Source organism: Streptopelia decaocto (genome assembly GCF_964273445.1).
Source record: "Streptopelia decaocto genome assembly, chromosome: 4".
NCBI lineage: Eukaryota > Metazoa > Chordata > Aves > Columbiformes > Columbidae > Streptopelia > Streptopelia decaocto.
Window position 1 is genome coordinate 33,062,503 of NC_138658.1, and position 18,536 is coordinate 33,081,038.

At 43.0% G+C, this 18,536-nt stretch overlaps 2 protein-coding genes across 2 annotated transcripts in view; both read left to right on the forward strand.

Annotated features, from left to right (window-relative positions):
• Positions 1-13,110, forward strand: part of RBM46 (RNA binding motif protein 46) — a gene marked incomplete at its 3' end in the record, with an annotated part of 137,904 nt that extends 124,794 nt beyond the window's left edge. The window contains exon 5 of the mRNA XM_082052169.1: positions 12,485-13,110. Coding sequence (XP_081908295.1) covers positions 12,485-13,110 — 626 coding nt within the window. The remainder of the gene's footprint in view (positions 1-12,484) is intronic.
• A 2,668-nt stretch (positions 13,111-15,778) lies between these two features.
• On the forward strand, positions 15,779-18,180 carry NPY2R (neuropeptide Y receptor Y2; the record flags this gene model as incomplete). Its single annotated transcript, XM_082051244.1, has 1 exon — positions 15,779-18,180. The coding sequence occupies one exon, from the start codon at positions 15,779-15,781 to the stop codon at positions 16,934-16,936; it is 1,158 nt and encodes a 385-aa protein (XP_081907370.1). The 3' UTR covers positions 16,937-18,180.
• Positions 18,181-18,536: the final 356 nt, after the last annotated feature.

Sequence of the window (18,536 nt, forward strand, 5' to 3'; positions counted from 1 at the left end):
ACCATATTCCACTCAGCCTAGAGGAGTGAGAAGATCATGAAAAGTCCCAGCCTTTTCTGATTCCCTGTAACAGCAATTGCTCCATCCCTGTAATCATCTTAGTTGTTCTTCTCTGCATTTTCTTTAATTTCCTATGTCCTTCTTATTGTAAAATGTGGAAATAGGATTGTTCACAGTGTGCAAGATGTGTATGCACCAAGGTTTTATGGTCTTAAGCATCCTTTCTGAGCACACACAAAATGTTATTGGCATTTTTGGCTGCAGCTGCGTTTTGATTTCAGAGACCCCCCCAGGTCTCTTTCCTGAGCTGAAGCTGCCAGTTTTGAGTTCAGCACTGTGTGAGCATGGCTTAGACTATTCTCCCTAGATGCGCTATATATCTGCACAGGAGCTCATCTGCCACTTTTTACTGCACTCACTCAGCTATGCATTGCATCTCTAGTGCTCCTTGCCACATGTGGGTGCCATTTGGCTCCCTGAAAGAGTTCAGTATCACCTCCAAACTGAGACATACATCTATACCCTCTCCTTCTGCAGGTCATGGATGAAAATCTTAAATAAAACTAATTCCCTAAGGGACTCTACTGCTTACTCTTCTTCATCTTGAAAAGTGACAATGAATTCCTTCCCTCCCTACCCTGTTGGCAGCTTTCAATTCACATATGCATCAGTCCCATGGTAACTTCTTTTCTTCAGTAGTGTTCTGCTAGGCATCTTGTCAGGGGTTTGTTGCAAACCTGAACAAACTATATTTTTGATATATAGATACCTTGTACAACTTCAGAGAGTCAGTGAGGCAAGATTTGCCTTTACAGGATTTACTCAGTCCAGTGAAACCCACCACTTGTGTACAGAAACAGTAATAATTGCTGTTCAGATGATTCAGTGCTGTGTTGGCTGCCAGAAGCTGTTTCTGAGCAGTGGAAAGGTGAGACGGGTGGCTCTTTTCTACATAGACTCAATCCTTTGCATGTCTGTCTAGAGTGGAAAAACTTAGACCAAAAGAGTCCAAGGGAAGGGATGCTACTGAATCTGCAATCAATCAAAATAAATCTATTTTGGATAGACCAAGACAAAGTCCCTCACCCACAGAAGCCTCCTCAGTGTGGAAACTTTCTCTACTACAGGCTCCAGGCTAGCTAGCTAGTAAGGAGCTCCAATTTTGAACAGCCACAAGATCAATGTAATTGTTTCCAAAACAGCAAGTAAGTTTGGAGTGGATAATTCTGCCTCTCTGAACATCTGGAAAGAAGCAGAAGACTTAAAGGCCTGCTCCACAGAGCTTCTGGAGTGGCCCCTCTGGAGCTATTTCTGCAATCCCAGGTAATGAATGATTGTGTATTTAGTTTCACTGGTCTCTTTTTGATTGGTTTTCTGCAGGCCATTCATTAAAAGCAGACAGCAAGGTAGCTGCAGGCTGTTGTCAGCCATGAAGGTGATTTTGGATCTTGACACTTTCCCCCTATAGACTGAGCACCTGTTTTAAGCTCTGGGGCTTGCAGTGAAGTACTGCCTAACACTGAAGTCCTCTTTCCTTAAAATAAGTGTGGTTAGCAGAATCCAAGCCCTGATTTTAAATTGGCCTTTCTTGCACCACCATCATAATACTTTCTAATGTATAACACAAGTATGTCATATAATCTTTTGGGAAAAAAAAACAAAACGGATTAGATCTGGAACCAATGTACTACTGGCAGATTTATATGTAAAGCACCAGAAGTTCGTGGGCTGAGCTCACCTAGGATTAACAGAATAGTAATAACCTGAAGTCTGGCATGTGTAAAGCTCACACAAACCTGATTTTTAAGTTTCCACCTTTCTTTTCTCCTTCATTATGATTGCTATTATTTATCAATGTCATGATACATTAAAGGTTTTACTAACATGAACCCTCTTCAACACAAATTCATATCTTCCACAGAAAGGCACAATGCAGACATTTGTTCTATTTATATCTATAAATTAATAATTATATTTGACATGGGAGTTATTACAAAATAATGTTTAGAAGGAGAGTTTACAGATAATGAAAGGAGGGGCTGGCCACTTGGGAAGAACATAAGGCTGTTGTCAGGGACAGCAGAAAGAGCTTTTTCAAATGCATGGCAGATAAAACTAACACCAGAGGCAATGCAGGCCCACTGATGAATGGGTTGGGTGCTCTGGTGACAGAAAATACAGAGAAGGCAGAGTTACTGAATGCCTTCTTCGTCTCTGTCTACTCTGCTAGATGCTGTCCTGAGGAGCCCTGTACTGCTGAGGCCCCAGAGGAAGTCGGGACAATGGAGGAGTTTGCCTTGGTTGATGAGGACTGGGTTAGGGAGCAATTAAGCAATCTGGACATCCATAAATCCATGGGTCTGGATGGGATGCACCCACGGGTGCTGAGGGAGCTGGCTGAAGTCACTGCTGGACCTCTCTTCATCATCTTTGCCAAGTCGTGGGAAACGGGAGAGGTGCCTGAGGACTGGAGGAAAGCAAATGTCCCTCTTGTCTTCAAAAAGGGCAAGAAGGAGGACCCAGGTAACTATAGACTGGTCAGCCTCACCTCCATCCCTGGAAAGGTGATGGAACAACTTATTCTTGGTGCCATCTCAAGGCATATAAAGAATAAGACGGTCATTAGGGGCAGTCTACATGGCTTCACCAAGGGGAAGTCGTGCTTGACCAACCTCATAGCCTTTTATGAGGACATAACGAGGTGGATAGATGATGGCAGCAGTGGATGTGGTCTATCTTGACTTCAGTAAGGCATTTGGCACAGTCTCCCACAGCATCCTCACAGCTAAACTGAGGAAGTGTGATCTGGATGATAGGGTAGTGAGATGGACTGTGAACTGGCTGAAGGAAAGAAACCAGAGAGTTGTGGTCAAGGGGACAGAGTCTAATCGGAGGCCAGTATCTAGTGGAGCGCCTCAAGGGTCAGTACTGGGACCAGTACTATTCAACATATTCATCAATGACTTGGATGAGGGAATAGAGTGCACTGTCAGCAAGTTTGCTGATGACACCAAGCTGGGAGGAGTGGCTGACACGCCAGAAGGCTGTGCTGCCATCCAGCGAGACCTGGACAGGGTGGAGAGTTGGGCAAGGAAAAAATTAATGAAATAGAACAAGGGCAAGTGTAGAGTCTTGCATCTGGGCAGGAACAACCTCAGGTTCCAGTATAAGTTGGGGAATGACGTATTAGAGAGCAGCATAGGGGAAAGGAGGTCCTGGTGGACAGCAGGATGACCATGAGCCAGCACTGTGCCCTTGTGGCTAAGGCCAATGGCATCCTGGGGTGTATTAGAAGCGGGGTGGTTAGTAGGTCCAGAGAGGTTCTCCTTCCCCTCTACTCTGCCCTGGTGAGACCACACCTGGAATATTGTGTCCAGTTCTGGGCCCCTCAGTTCAAGAAGGACAGGGAACTGCTGGAGAGGGTCCAGCGTAGGGCAACCAAGATGATTAAGGGAGTGGAGCATCTCCCTTGTGAGGAAAGGCTGAGGGAGCTGGGTCTCTTGAGCTTGGAGAAGAGGAGACTGAGGGGTGACCTTATCAATGTTTATAAATATGTAAAGGGTGAGTGTCATGAGGATGGAGCCAGGCTCTTCTCGATGACAACCAATGGTAGGACAAGGGGTAATGGGTTCAAACTGTAACACAGGAGGTTCCACTTAAATGTGAGAAGAAACTTCTTCTCAGTGAAGGTGACAGAGCACTGGAACAGGCTGCCCAGGGGGGCTGTGGAGTCTCCCACTCTGGAGACATTCAAAACCTGCCTGGACACATTCCTGTGTAACCTCACCTAGGCGTTCCTGCTCCAGCAGGGGGATTGGACTAGATGACCTTTCGAGGTCCCTTCCAATCCCTAACATTCTGTGATTCTGTGATTAGCACTATAGTACACGGTATCACTGTATTACTACATTGTTTTACCGAGTTTACCATGCAAAACGTCAGAGAACTGTGTCATCTATATTAAACATAACTTTTTCTTAACTAGAAGTGTTCTTTCTGTTGTGCTGTGTAAACATTTACAAAGAATAACAACCAACAAATTGAAGATTTTTCGCTAGTAAATATTAGTACTTTATTACAATATTGCAATAGTAAAACTATTGTAGATTTCCTAGATAATCAAACTCAATAGGACATGTCCAAATAAAGGTTGGTACAGGGGATGCACATACCTACTGCATTGTTTAACAAGGTGAGAGGTGATGGATTGTGGATGCTGTGAGCCACTACTGTAGCAAGAAGCTGAAGCCTTGACTTATTCTGCCTAAAGAGAAGTTTGAGTGCTGTGAAACACTTTTGTCTTCAAGCTCATTGATTTGCTGCCTTGTATTGCAAAGTGTCTCTGCAAAATGATATTTGATGCTTATGGTTCTTTCCAAAAACTATGTGTTTTCATTGCAATAGACACAAGAGGAGACATAGAAGGGTATATTTAAGCTAGGTGATTTCAGGATTTCTAAGAGGAAAAGGTTCCAGGCTGGTAGCTCCTGGAGGCAGCCTGGACCAACCAGCTTCACCATCTAAAAGTCCTGTTTTCCCCTGTTCAGTCCTGGTACCAATTTTACCCATGTTTACAGTGGGAACAGAACAAAACTTTTCACTTCTGTTTCCTTCTTAGGAGCTGAGGTTTGCTTGGCAGTCCTTAACATTTCAAGGAGCAAACTGTAGGCCTTATGCCTCCAGGCATAAGGTACTTAAAAAAAGACCAAGTAAATAGTTTGCAAGGCAGAGTCAAGTTTCTTTACACTGCTGATTTTTCTGTAATTTTAAAGTATACAATCACAAGCTGGTCTGAAAACACAACACGCAAGTTCCGAATTGCAACTCTCACTTATTCCTGGACTTGTGCAGAAGTCAGGTAGATTCATATTTATTTTTAACATAGCAAATAACTTTTTTGTGCTATGGTCTGCATGCTGCGTAGTCTAACTTGTGTTTGTAAGATCTGAGGGAATGAGCTAAGCTGTTGAAGAAGATCCATTCTGGGGATAGGCAACCCCTTGATACACAGAACTGTTTTTTTGACACAAAGACGTCTGTTCTGCTCAGTTCTGAAGGGTCAGAAAGGATACTTACCCAAGAAACCATCAAGTGCAAGCCTCTGGCAGACGACAAATAATTTAAAATTATTAGGTCAGGGCTTTCAGTGGTGTCTGAGAAGACAGATACCCAGTTCCTGTTAGGCGTAAGGGAAAGCTAATTTCCTTCAGAAACCTGTTTGTAGGTTAGGGTGTAATTATCATGCTGATACTTAGCTAGACAGTATAAAACGTTCTGGACCATTTGGAGAAAAAATAAAGTTATTTTTTTCAGTGCCTTTGTCTCTGATAAGGCAAATCAGTTAAACTATTTACTTTTTCATAAACTATGATTTCTTTGAGATGTAATTAGGTGGTAGAAAATCTACACAAAAAAACCCAAAAATTGCCCAAGAATTTATTTTAATTCCTGTTAATGATATTCACTACTTTCCCACTAAGTAGGCCAGATATATTTGCACTATAAAGAACAGGACCATAATGCTAAAAAAATGCAAAACTACATGGCAATTCATCTTTGCTCAGGAGAGAAATGAGGTGGTAAAGAAGCAATATGGCAAATTTTGCTCTCAAATTTTGTAGTGAGGTAAAGGTAAAAATAAACATAACAGAGATCTCTCTTCTTCTCACACACAGACATTAACACCATTTTCTTCTTTTTTTAATGGTGAACAAAATGTGCTATTAAAAGAGAGAAGAGTGCATCTAATATCTCCAGGAGGGGAGATCAACGGCAGAAACAGGTATGCACAGAAACTTGTGGATGTGATCAGGCTGGGAAGAAGGTAACAGGAATGAAAGAGGGCAAAAATGGACGGAAGTGTCCTGACTAGCAGGAATCAGTGCTGGAGGAAAGACGGAATCATGGGGAAGATTTTGAATAAAAGGGGAGGGTGAATTGGTGAGAGCCACAGACTAGACTTTTTGTACAGAAAAGAGACAAGATGTGTGGAGAGATACAGAAGCAGAATGGTCTCTAGTCACCCAACAAAACTCTGCTGCAGAATCTGTAGAGAAATCTGCTTTTCCTGAATCTCCGCACTGGAAAATGTTGATAGGAATGTGTGGTATTAACTTCATGTAATGGCAGACCCATCTAGACCTGACATGATCTATATTGTTAACTAAAGAATTAGAGCACTGTGCGAAAGTGTAGGATTGCCAGCATGACCAAAACTTATGCGGAGGTCAGTATGGGTTTACAGATGAAAATAACAATTGTTTTCCTGTGTTTGACAATTTTGGTCTTGTCATACAGATATTTTGTTCTGGAACACAGTAAATGAGATTTAGGAGAAGGGAGTCTACCTCACAAACTTTGCTGGGAGAGCTATTTTGGCCAATTTCCCCAGGCAGTCAAGCCTCCCCAGTCCTTGTGCACAACAAGGAGGATCTCACACAGAGATTCTGTAAGGACAAATTTGTTAAGGCCCGAATCCTGTATAATTTGCGTACTTGAAATCAATGAATATGAAGTGTTTAAATGTCTCTGGGGATCTTGGGAACAGCTACTCATATACTGAATTCCAGTCCAGATACTGACAGTGATAAAGTTTACTCACACGTCACCATGATACCAGGAACGACAAGTAGGATTCCTTTCACTGAAGTTTAGGTACCCACAGTGTACAAAGAACTAGTGAGGTTCCTACTAGGGTCAGAGAAGGTCTTGCAAACAGTTGATGGTGTTTAGGGTGTGATTCATCTGACCAAACCTAAGTACCTGTTTTAGGAGAGGACGAATCAAGTTTTAAACCCCACCTGCCAGAGTAAGTAGCTCTCTCCTTGCTACAAAGGAAGTCTAGGACAACTAGCTCAGGTGCAAACCCTTCTGCCACAGACAGCCACAGCCTCTCCAAATGCTTTTACATATCTACGGGGGGTTCTATATTTCTTACCATTCCCCAGGATGCTGAGATGATCGCTCTGCAACTCTCAGGGTGGGGAGGTGACATTGAAGAGAAGCTGAACCTTCTGAGCTCCAACCTGCAAAAGCAGAGGTGCAGAAAGAGCTTCTTGCTGAAGGAAGGCTGTACCAGCCGATGTGCTGGGTGAAAGGATTAGATCTTCAGGGAACAGTTGCAGAATTTCACTGGAGCACGAAGGTGGCTTTCAGCTGATCTGGAAAAGCGGGAGCTGACACATTCCTTTGTGCCGAAGCCGGGCAGTATGGATAAGCTGTGTGCACAGATGGTGCTCTGGCTGCTGATCTCGTAGCTGTGCGCAGTCACAGAACAGTTATAGCCTTCCACACATGCCAAACCCCTACCCACTTTCTTCACAAGCCTCTTCCCATCCCCTCTCCTCCATCCTTAACTAGCCCCAGCAATTAAAATGCCACCAATCTCTGCAAAATGTGGGTGTGAATCACGGACAAGTAACAAAGGAAATCCAAGACTTTGTTTAGAAAACTGCCAGTTCAATTCTGAGTGGGAGGCAGACTCTTTATAAGACTATCAGAACACTTTTTTTCAACCTTATGAAGCTAGTCTGGCAAGCTTAACTTGTTCACAAACAGTGCCGTCACTCAAAAATGGGACAGCAAAATTTCACTATACTAGCAGTTGTGGCACCTGTAATGGAAAGTGTCCTGTTGGTGTACCTCAGTGTCCCAAAGACAATTCATTCAACACTTCCGTGGATTTCATCAGCATGACAAAAACTGAGCTTGAAGACCATCTGTTTAAGTTTTATGAACATACTTAGCTTTTCAAAATTGTTACATGGCCAATTTTTAGACAAAGCAAAGAGTGAGTGGCATTGCTGCTTGTAACAGCTGAGTATTTCCAGAATGAGAAATTCAACTGATGTACAAGCAAGAATACAGAAAGTAGATATAGTTGACTCACTTTTGGAAACCATTTAGAGATGTATTACTTTCCCATCTACCGGAAACGGAGGACTGAAGAGTGTACAATATTCAAACTCTAAGGTATGTGTGATCATCTGTTTTCTGTGACAAATGCTCTAAAAATAAAGTGTGCCTTCCTTGGGAAAATCTAAAAACTCTTTAGAATTGGCAACAACTGGTTGTATACCAAGCTTTCAATACCTTAATGAAGTGTCACCTTCCACATTACAGTTTGGAGTTTACAGAAATCTCTATGTTAAAAAAAACCAAACAAACAAACAAAGAATTATGGAAAAATAGGATTTATGAGTTTAAAGAAAAAAACTGTCTAAAACACAAGTAACAAAAAGCACAGAAAAATGGTTTATTCCTTGTATTCTTAAATTCAATTGAATGTTTGTTAAGCCTCTTTGAATTCCAGATGACAGAAAGCAGATCTTAATAAAGGTTGAGTAGTTCTGGTTGAGGTCTAGTAATGAAAAGACCACAGAACATCCTGTGAAGAAATGACAATTTCTATATTCTCTGCAAAGAAAAGATAGCATGTTGGTAAAGGGAATGACTGAGATGGCAAATATATACTGAGGAAAGAAAGAAACACCAAGAATTTACTCTGCATAAGCAGTGACCTCAAAGAAAAATAACTAGTTACTTAAAGACTGTATCATAGTTGTGTAAACACGAACAGCTGTGTTGGTGTTAAATGGAAGACTTTGAACAAAATTGCTTGGGTGAGCTACTTGACTTTAGAGTTTTAACTGTCTTTGAATGACAGAAGCGTACAACAATGCACTAGGTGCTTTGGGAGGACCATGTTCAAACACAGCGCTCAGCTCTGCAGCCGTGTCTTATGTGGAGATGGTGCCGACCTCAGTCAAGGTCTGTGAGCAAACAGGCAACTGAATTGAGCCTCTGACGGTATTAGTTTTTGAATTAGATGCACTAAACTGATTGTTTAACCAGCACTGGCTGTGAAGTACTGCTGTTAGCAACTTGAAGTTGGTACTTATACATATCTAACAATTTCACGCATTCTCACCTGGCTTTTATTTATCCCCTTAGTCATTTAAAGCAGACTGATTATGCTTGTTTATGCATACAGCTATTTCTTATGGCTGCATTTGAAAAAGAGAGATAGGTAGAATTGAACCTGTGAGACTGAATCGAAACCAAAAGGGAACAAGAACAAATGACAGTTTATAAATTTATTCCAAAATGTTCACATGTCTATATAGGTAGAAAATTCATTCTTTAGCTACTTGGATGCTTTTGTTCTATTTTTTTAAGCAAGAAAAAATCTTTGTCCTCTATGATTTTATACTATATGATCTCCGTGTTGGCACCATATAAAAGATTCAAGACAGTTATTCTCTGTCAAGCTCATTTTTCAGGCATTATTGTTGTTTTGTTTTGTTTAGTTTTGGGTTTTTTTCCATTTTACTTTTAAAGGACTGTCCATGTTGCGTGGAATGATCCATTCCCTAAAATCCAACTCACTCCAGCAAAATCTGCATGATTAAGGACTGACAGAGTTTGGCTCAAGTGGGTGGCATGCAGTGCAGCACTGCTTTCAAGGGTCAGTGCTCAAGGGGCAGTGGTTTCTTTTAAATTCCCTCCTTACAGTAAAGGAAATAAAGAGAACACTGGCGGCAGGGGATGGGAGAGTTGCTGCCTCTTCTGTCTTGCTGATGTTCATCAAGCCTTAGCTGCCACTCCAGCAAATACGATGTTGGACAGTGGGTGGATTGGCAACTCTTTCCTAGATCTATGATTAAAACAGAACTCTGGGTACAACATGCAGACCTTTATTTTGCCCCTGAGAACTGGTAAACTTTTAAGGAGCTGGCAGAAATGCTTATTATTCCCTCTGAAAAAACTCTGTGTTGGATGGAATTTGACAAGACAATTTTCTAACAGTAAAGAGAGTTAAACTGATACTGCCAGAGGCAAGCTATGTATATCAAATTTCTTATAGCCTGACATATTTCCATAAGTGTGATTTACAGCAGAAACAACATATGTCCAACAAATATTTTTTTCAAGCCGTTAAGCTAGATATCTGTACTTCTTATTAGTACATCTACATATTCACCACAAAAGCTCATTTATAGGTTTGCCTTAAATAGAAAGCTGGGATTTAAAGTTCAAGTAGCGCATTTATTTAGCGCAAGCCAACTTACACAGCCTAACTCACAGTCTAAATCAAGATATAACAAGAGTGTAGCCAACAGGTTGAGGAGTGACTATTTCTGTCTATTCACCAGTTGTGAGACCACATCTGGGGCACTGGGTCCAGTTCGACACTCCCAGTGCTACAAAGACAATGATGGACTAGAGTGAGTCCAATAAGGAACCACCAAGATGATCAGGGCTGGATCAGATAACATTCAAAGTGGAGCTGGACGAACGGAGATTGTTCAGCTTTAAAGAAGCCAAGGCTACAGAGAAATTTAGCTACTGTTCACAACTACCAGGAGGAGCATAGGGCTAGGACAAGAGGCATTTGGTACAAGCTAGAATATGGAAAACCCTGACTGATACAAGGAAATTTTGTCTTACTGTCAGAGTTGTCAAATCATGGGATAGGCTGCCTAGTGAGAGCAGTATCTCTCACTTTGGAGATACTCAATACTCTCCTGGAGACATAGCCTGGGGCAACCTGCTGCATCTAGACCTGCTTTGAACACGAGGTTGGTTGAGAAGGTCTCTGGAAGTTTCAACCAACCTTCATGATTCTGTGAGTCAGTTACACATCTTGTCATGGTTTATGGGATGGAAATTTATATGCACACAAAGTGTTCACAGTTGCTTTGGAGGTGGTCACCCAGCAGCACATTTCATACTGAATAGCCTGTTTGCTACTAGACCCTTTCAACCTTTCATCTTAGCACTTTCATGGGCTTTTGGTTCAAAGTGGTGTTTATGGGGCCCTTAAATTCCACTTGCTTATGAGCAATAAAAACTGCTGCTGTTTATTGGAAATGAATTTCAATTAAGCATTTAGTTGTGTCTGAACACAGAATCACCTTTTAACAGGAAATAACACCTCCTCTCCCTTGCATGGGAAGGCAGCCCTCACTGGCTTAATAGCTTCTAGATACTTGCACATCTTCTTGATTATCTCTAGGAGTTTGGAAGTGAAAAGAAGGGCTCCTTAGCTATGGGATCCTGAGCTAGACAGATGGTAAAGATTTGTAGCATTTGACCACACTTTCCAAGACATTAGGAGCAGCAAAAATATATGTTAAGCTAGAAAGAGTGGAATAGAGCACAATAGCAGCACTCCTGAGATGAATGAAATGCCACTGTTGGCTATTTGTAAGATAAGGAAAGGGAAGAACTGCAGGCTGTTGCAGTCATATATTATACAAGTGCTCTAATTACTAAAACTCATGGCATGCATTTTTGTCTGCTGGTAGACCAAAAAATAAATCCTACAATTACATTTACTTGGGAAATGAAATAAATAGGGCTAGGAGAATTGAAACTCCTGGCTCTTTATTTAGTCATCAAAGAAATCCATTTTGCAACAAGCTAGGAGCATTCCATTAACAGTCTCAGAATTGCTGAAGGACTAAAAGCCAAGGGCCTTCTTGAAGAGATAGCTTGAATTAGTAAAGATTTAAGGAGCTCCTCAAGACACGCTTTGAATTTTAAAACCAACTGCAAATTGCTGAAGTTACTCTTTGACACTCCATTTACATTCTGTACTCTTGATAAGAACACAATATTGAGCTATAACCAAAGCAAGGTGCATTACCTCTGACAAAGAAAGAGCTTTTGTTCAGAGTCTCCTTTGGAAGGAGGACAGATGAGGGAAGATAATGTTGTGGATCCTTGAAACTGAAGGACAAATGCAAATTTATCTAAGTGACAAAGTAAAGGAGCATTCCCTGTTCTGGATAGCAGCTTCTGTAAGGTTTGGGAAGAGAATTGTCCAAGCATCAGTGCTGTAGCCACAGAGTAAGCAAAGTCTTCTTGTTCTTGGGACCAACAACTAGGCCTGAAGCACCATTCACTGAATCAGGTCCTCTGGCTGTGCATTGAGAAGACACTCCCTTGAATCTCTTAAGTTATAGCTAGGAGAGGGGCACCAGGCACACAGCAAAACACTAAATAGAACCTATTGATGGATTTAATGAAGCTAGACCCTACCAGAAGGGCAGCGACGCTGCCTGGATCTAGCCCTCAGTTAAGGTGGCTGGCAAGACAGCTTTTTTGAAATGATACTGAATATAGAACTAAACAAATACAGCAGCTGTTGTCTTTACCTTTGCAGCCTTGTAAATAAAAATGCAGTCTTTTGCTCTTGACAGAATATGTAAATGCTTTATTCATCCTTACACCTGCCCTGGCAATATCCACCACATCTTCTTAGGAGGAACAACAAATTTATGCAAGCTGGGGTGCTCGTAGCAGTTGTTTGAGGTAAAGTCATCTCCTTTCACTGCTCCAGAAAGCAGTTTGGGGACCGCGAAAACGAGGAAACAGGCTCAGGCGTGAGGCACGTACATGAGCTCGGACATGCCACAACGCCCCCTTCCTCCAAACCCCCTTTTTCCACGCCACAGAGCTACAGCTGTCACCTCCTAAGTGAGACGCAGCCGGCACATCACGAAACCCGTCACCCGCTTCCCCGCTCCCGGAGCCCAGCGGGTGGAGCCGCGTCCCGCCCGCCCGGAGCTGCGGCTGCGGAGCTGCGGCCCCGCCGCCCCGCCCGAGCCCTTCCCCGGCCGGCGGGGCCGCCCCGCCCCGTCCCGCCCCCCCGGCGTGCGGGGGCCGCCGCTGCCGGCGCCTCCAAACTTTCGACGGGCCGTGCCGGTGCTTCATCGCCAGGGAGGAAAGAGCCGCCTCGGTGAGTGTGCGAGGGGAGGGCGGCGGTGGGGTGCGGAGGGACCCGCCGAGCTGGAGGAGGCGGGAGCAGCCGCCCGTCTGCGGGGCGAAGGGTCTCCGTTCTCCGCCCTGCCCGGCTCCTGTGGCGGTAGCCGGTGGTGGCCATGCTCGCTTCCTCGGGACGGCAGGGAGGTGAAAATGGGAAGGGGGGACCGAGGAGCGCGGCCGGCATGGGGTATGGGCGGGCTCCCCGGAGCGGGTGCCTTGCCCCGGGCAGGGTACCTGGGGAGCGGGAGGGCAGCGGCGGCCCCCGAGAGGCACCGCTTGCCGCCACCTTCGCCTCCAGCAACTCCAAACCCTTCCCCAGCGCTGGCACTGCGGTCGTGATGGAAGTGCTGCTTGCTAATGTCATCACGTATTTCCCCTTTCTTGCTTACTTGCTCTCAGAACTGATGTAAAACCCTCTATGGGCCTTCTTCTGCCAAAAGTTAGATGCAATTTGATGCCTGCCCCTGAGGATCTGACTGATGGGGAAAAAAAAAATGGAAAAAGCCCCCAGTGCTGTGCAGTATGCAAGGTGTGCAAATAAATGCCATCAGCTGGAGAGTTTATACAAAAAAGAGCAGAAGGGGTTTTGCCAAACACTACCTGAAGTACCCAATGCCACCTCAGTTTCCCCTGTGTTCTGAAAGCAGCTGATTCTTTACCCACTTAACTGTCCCACTGACAATGTCAAACTTGAGCAATTTATTTCATCGCTTACTGACATGGCAGCTCATCACTGCTTGAAACCCTGGTCATCCCTCCTCCCTCCCTCAACTTTGTCATATTGACAAGACCAAAATGCTTTTCATCAGCCCAAACAGGGCAATAACAAATAAAAGTGTCGGAACAAAAGATGGCTTTGCTAAAAAAAAGGTGTTGGAAGGAAGCATCAATATAAAGTCAGAGACTAGAAAAACAGGTGAAAATATTTTTGGGAAGAAAGGGATGCTATATTCTTTGGCTGAACTATATTCCCCTGCCTGGATTTATGGCAAAGAAGGTAAACACCTGTGAAATTTGCCTCCCCTCTAACCCTTCTACTACAGCTTGTAAATATGATCTACTCCTGTTTTGCACTGAAAAAAATATGGCATTTTGGAGCACCTTACAGTACTGGGACCTCACCAAATCTCCACTCCAATAACGTGCAAGCATAATTTTTGGGTGGAGGTACACAAGTTGAAAGAAAAGGCTCAGCAGAGTTCTGAACTTCTGCATAGCCTTGGGTGTGCAAATTGTGGTGGATCTCTTACATTTTTAACCTGGTGGACTAAAGGTGTATTGATGAGGAATCCTATCCTGCCACCCTTGCTTAGACTTGCAGTTGGTTAAGTGGTTATATTACTAAAATCTGCAGGGTAAGCTTGTACAAACAGCTGGCACATCTCAGCTACATATCTCACAGTGTTTCATATCTGATGCTTACACTGGTGGTTGTACAGTAAATGTGTACTAAACAGTATCGCATAATTCTGACTGGTTTAGTCAGGGAAAAAATACCTTTCAGTTCATGCAGCCAATCTGTTGCTTTTTCAAAGAGAGTTCGCACTGAGAAATTCTTTGGGATATTGCCTGGGATGCAAGCAAACACAAAGGGCTAACAGTTACCTGCTGACAGACAACTCTCTCAGTTAGGAAATCACACCTACAGATATCACCGATAGATGTCAATGGGGACAGAGGCAGGGAGGAGAGCCTACAATGAAGTGAATCTGATTAAAAAAAAAACAGAACAGAAAGACATTAAAACTAGACTGTCTCTCTAGCTGGACTTGACTTTGAGATGGATTAAGCAATGGGTAACACCTGATGACAAGAAAGTAACATTTCTTCTCTACTTTTGCTTTCCTTAGGAAATGTATGAATGGGGAAGCCGAGTTTGTTACTTGGGCTTGGTTCTCTCCTCAGTGGCAAACAGTGGTGTTTTCTTGGTGCCCACTGGGCACTGGCAATGTCTTAGTATTTTCCCATGTCAAGCCAAGGCATCCCTGGTGTGCGGTGCTCCCTTAGCAGTGTCCACGGGGTTGCGCATGTTATACATAGGATTGAAGTCCAAGTCAGCAACTAACTGTAAAACATTCATACATCCATCTGTGCCTACTGAAGTCTTAGGGCAGCATAGAATTTGTCTCAGCCTGTGTAGGGAAGGCAAAAAAATGTGATTTTGATGCCAGTGGCAAAATTCTTACTGACATCAGCAGGGGAATGATTTGCTCTTCTCTATGACTGCAGTCAGATGTGAATCCCTGTCTGGCAGCCTCCAAGGAGCTCTGTTTTCTCAAACATTGCACAGAAAGGAAATATTATGTATAGCTGAGTTTCAATTGTTTCTTGAGTTAGTTTCAGAACGAATAAGTTACACAATCATTTTAGCGAAATGCTATTATTTCAGTTCTATTTGAGTGGTATTTTTGCTTGCCTTGTGTCTCAAACTTTCCTAAAAGAAAATTTCTTAAAGAAAGACCTAAGTAATTAGTTCTCTGGTATTAAGGAGGAGCATAAACCTATAAGAATTCAGTAACTATTTAAAGGAAACGTTTTCCATTAAGAAAAAGCTGGAATATTATTATGTTAATAACAGTCTGGATGGTGCCATTCCATGTAGAATTCCTGTAGGTATTAATGGAAGTTTTGTGCTAAATCAGCAGTAGTTTTAGATGGTGGATTGTAAAAAAGGGTATACAGCCCAGCAGGATCTTAATCCTTCTGCATTTACTTAGGCAAACTTTGTCTTTGAAATGCTTTTGAAATCTGTCCCAATTTTCAGCAGGAGTCATGCCTGAATAATATTACAGGATCGGGCTTCAAATGTAAGGGCAACAGAATTTAAATATGTTAAGACAGATCTTCTATTAATCCTGAGATGTAGAACGTGGGTTATAGAAGGAAAGAGCTGTAGCTTTAGCTCGTTACTTCTTGTCCTAGCCACTGAGGACTGATTTCTCCACAAGTTCTTGTATTGTTTTGTTTTCAGGGACAGCTCTGTTGCTTCGACCAGGCTGCTGCAAGGATGGGGCCCCTGGAAGCAGTAGGTGAAGAAAACCAGACAGATGAAATGAAAATGGAGCTGTTCACCAAGCTTTACTTGCCGAGATACACCACACCGCTCAATGAATTGGCTCTGGACCCCAAACCAGAACTGAAGGACAGCACAACGCTAGTTGAAGTACAGATAATCCTCATCTTTGCTTACTGTTCCATCATCCTGCTGGGGGTCATTGGGAACTCCCTTGTCATCCATGTGATCATCAAGTTCAAAAGCATGCGCACAGTGACCAACTTCTTCATTGCCAACCTGGCTGTGGCTGACCTGCTGGTGAATACATTGTGCCTGCCCTTCACTTTGGTTTACACATTATTGGGCGAATGGAAACTGGGCCCGGTTTTGTGCCACCTGGTACCTTATGCCCAGGCTCTTGCTGTGCACGTGTCTACTGTCACGTTGACTGTGATCGCTTTGGATCGGCATCGCTGCATCGTCTACCACTTGGAAAGCAAAATCTCTAAGCGGATCAGCTTCCTGATTATAGGAGTTGCCTGGGCAGTCAGTGCCCTGTTGGCAAGTCCTCTGGCCATCTTCCGTGAGTACTCGCTGATCGAGATCATTCCTGACTTCAAGATTGTGGTCTGCTCTGAGAAGTGGCCAGGGGAGGGACAGCTCAACTATGGCACCATCTACAGCATCTCCATGCTCCTGATCCAGTACGTGCTGCCTCTGGCCGTCATCTCCTATGCCTACGCCCGTATTTGGACCAAGCTCAAGAACCACGTTAGTCCTGGGGCAGGGAACGACCACTACCACCACCGGCGACGGAAAACCACCAAAATGCTAGTGTGTGTGGTTGTGGTGTTTGCTGTCAGCTGGCTGCCATTTCACACCTTCCAGCTAGTCAGTGACATTGACAGTCAGGTGTTAGACCTGAAAGAGTACAAACTAATCTACACGGTGTTTCATGTCATTGCCATGTGCTCAACGTTTGCTAACCCCCTTCTCTATGGCTGGATGAATAACAACTACAGGACGGCCTTCCTCACGGCCTTCCAGTGCGAACAGCGGCTGGACTCCATCCACCCTGAAGTATCAGCAGCTGTCAAAGCCAGGAAGAAACTAGAAGCAAAGAGGATTCAATTCCCTGGAGACTCTTTCACACAACCTACCAATGTCTAAGATGTCTGACTTTAAAGAAGAAATTAAAATGTTGTGGACGGAGGGATAAATCCATTTTGACACATGCATTTTTGATGCACAGTTTTATTCAGAAGTAGCAAAAGAAAAGTAGCAGGAAAGTTAAGGCAGGTCGTATGATTTGAGGGGAGTTGATTGACATCAAGAGTATATAACTGTACAACTGCAAGGAAATGAAAGGGAGGGACTGTTTATGCCTGTCTCTTACAGGGTAAGAAACACTCCCATCCCTTTCATCTCTTTTTTACAAGTCTAAATGATGAAGGCAGAGTTTGCTGGTTTTGCCATAGGAAGGCAAATGACTGATTTACAGCACAGGAATATTGATGGTGGGAGCAGGTAATTTTTGTATTGTGTATAGAGATCAGGGAGAGCAGAAGTCTGCCAGGAGAACGAAGCCTGTCTGGGGAGATGGACTGTGCTGATTAAAGCTCAGACTTTTCAGACCCCTTCTCTCCCACAGGCATCTTTTGCAAAGATAAGGGAATTAAGAAGAGAAATATGTTACTTTTTTTTGACTTGTGCTGAAGTACTTCAAACCACAGTGTTTGAAACCGATTAGGGGAAAAAAAGAATAAAAAACCCACCCAAACAACAGATTCAGTGTGAAGAAAGGTCAAGTTTCTACATAAAATGAGATCTGGGTTTTGGTCCATCAAATGGGGTAAAAACTAATTCCTTAAGAATTGGCTGGGGTTATGCTGATGAGAAAATGTCAAGCCTGTGACCTGATCAGTCATTCCCTGCAGATCCCAGCCTTTCATTCTGCACCAAGAACAGCTCACAAACACAATGCTTTAAAGTGGTATTTGAGGGCAGGGGGTGCAGGCTCAGGTCTTCTGTGAGCACTTCATAAACTGCCAATGTTTTAATTTTCATGACCTGCTTAAACGTCTAACATGTTATTAACTCCACAGGCTTTGAATTGTTGCTGCTTTCTCCCTGGATAATAAAACAGCAGATAATTTTGATCCTCTGGAAAGGCTGCTAGATGGTAATGTGCTTTTCCTTATTGTAGTTTTATGTCACACACCCATCTCGTCTTGGAGCTTTTTCCATCTTTAGCCTTTGTAAAAATTAAGAACATCTGAATGACTGTGACCTAATAACAGTATGCTACGTTTATGTGATAACTTATCAGTTATTCTGCATGCTGTAGTTAATGGTTAAATTCCTTTTTTGCTCAGGTATAAAATTTTAATCTGTTTACTGTGTTGTACACAGCAATGTTCAAATATTTCGTGTCTTTGTTTAGCCTCCCTGAACTCATTAAAGAGACGAAGAAAATTTCAATCCATGTTTATTCCAAGCTGCCCTGTTGCTTATCTAGAATAAAAATGTGTGATACTTTCACTTGGAGTCTCTTTCACAGCTACATTTCAGCTGCCTCATTTTTTTCTCTCCGTTTTTCATTGTTCCTAAATTCATTGCATTCTCTTTTACAAATTAAAATTCAACAAAACTCTGGCACTGAAGTGTTAGCAATGTAATGAATGGTATCAAATCTTTATCGAGTGGATAAATTAATCTTTGTTTATGCAGTATCTTGCCACTATCCTTTAAATATCCATGACATAATTTG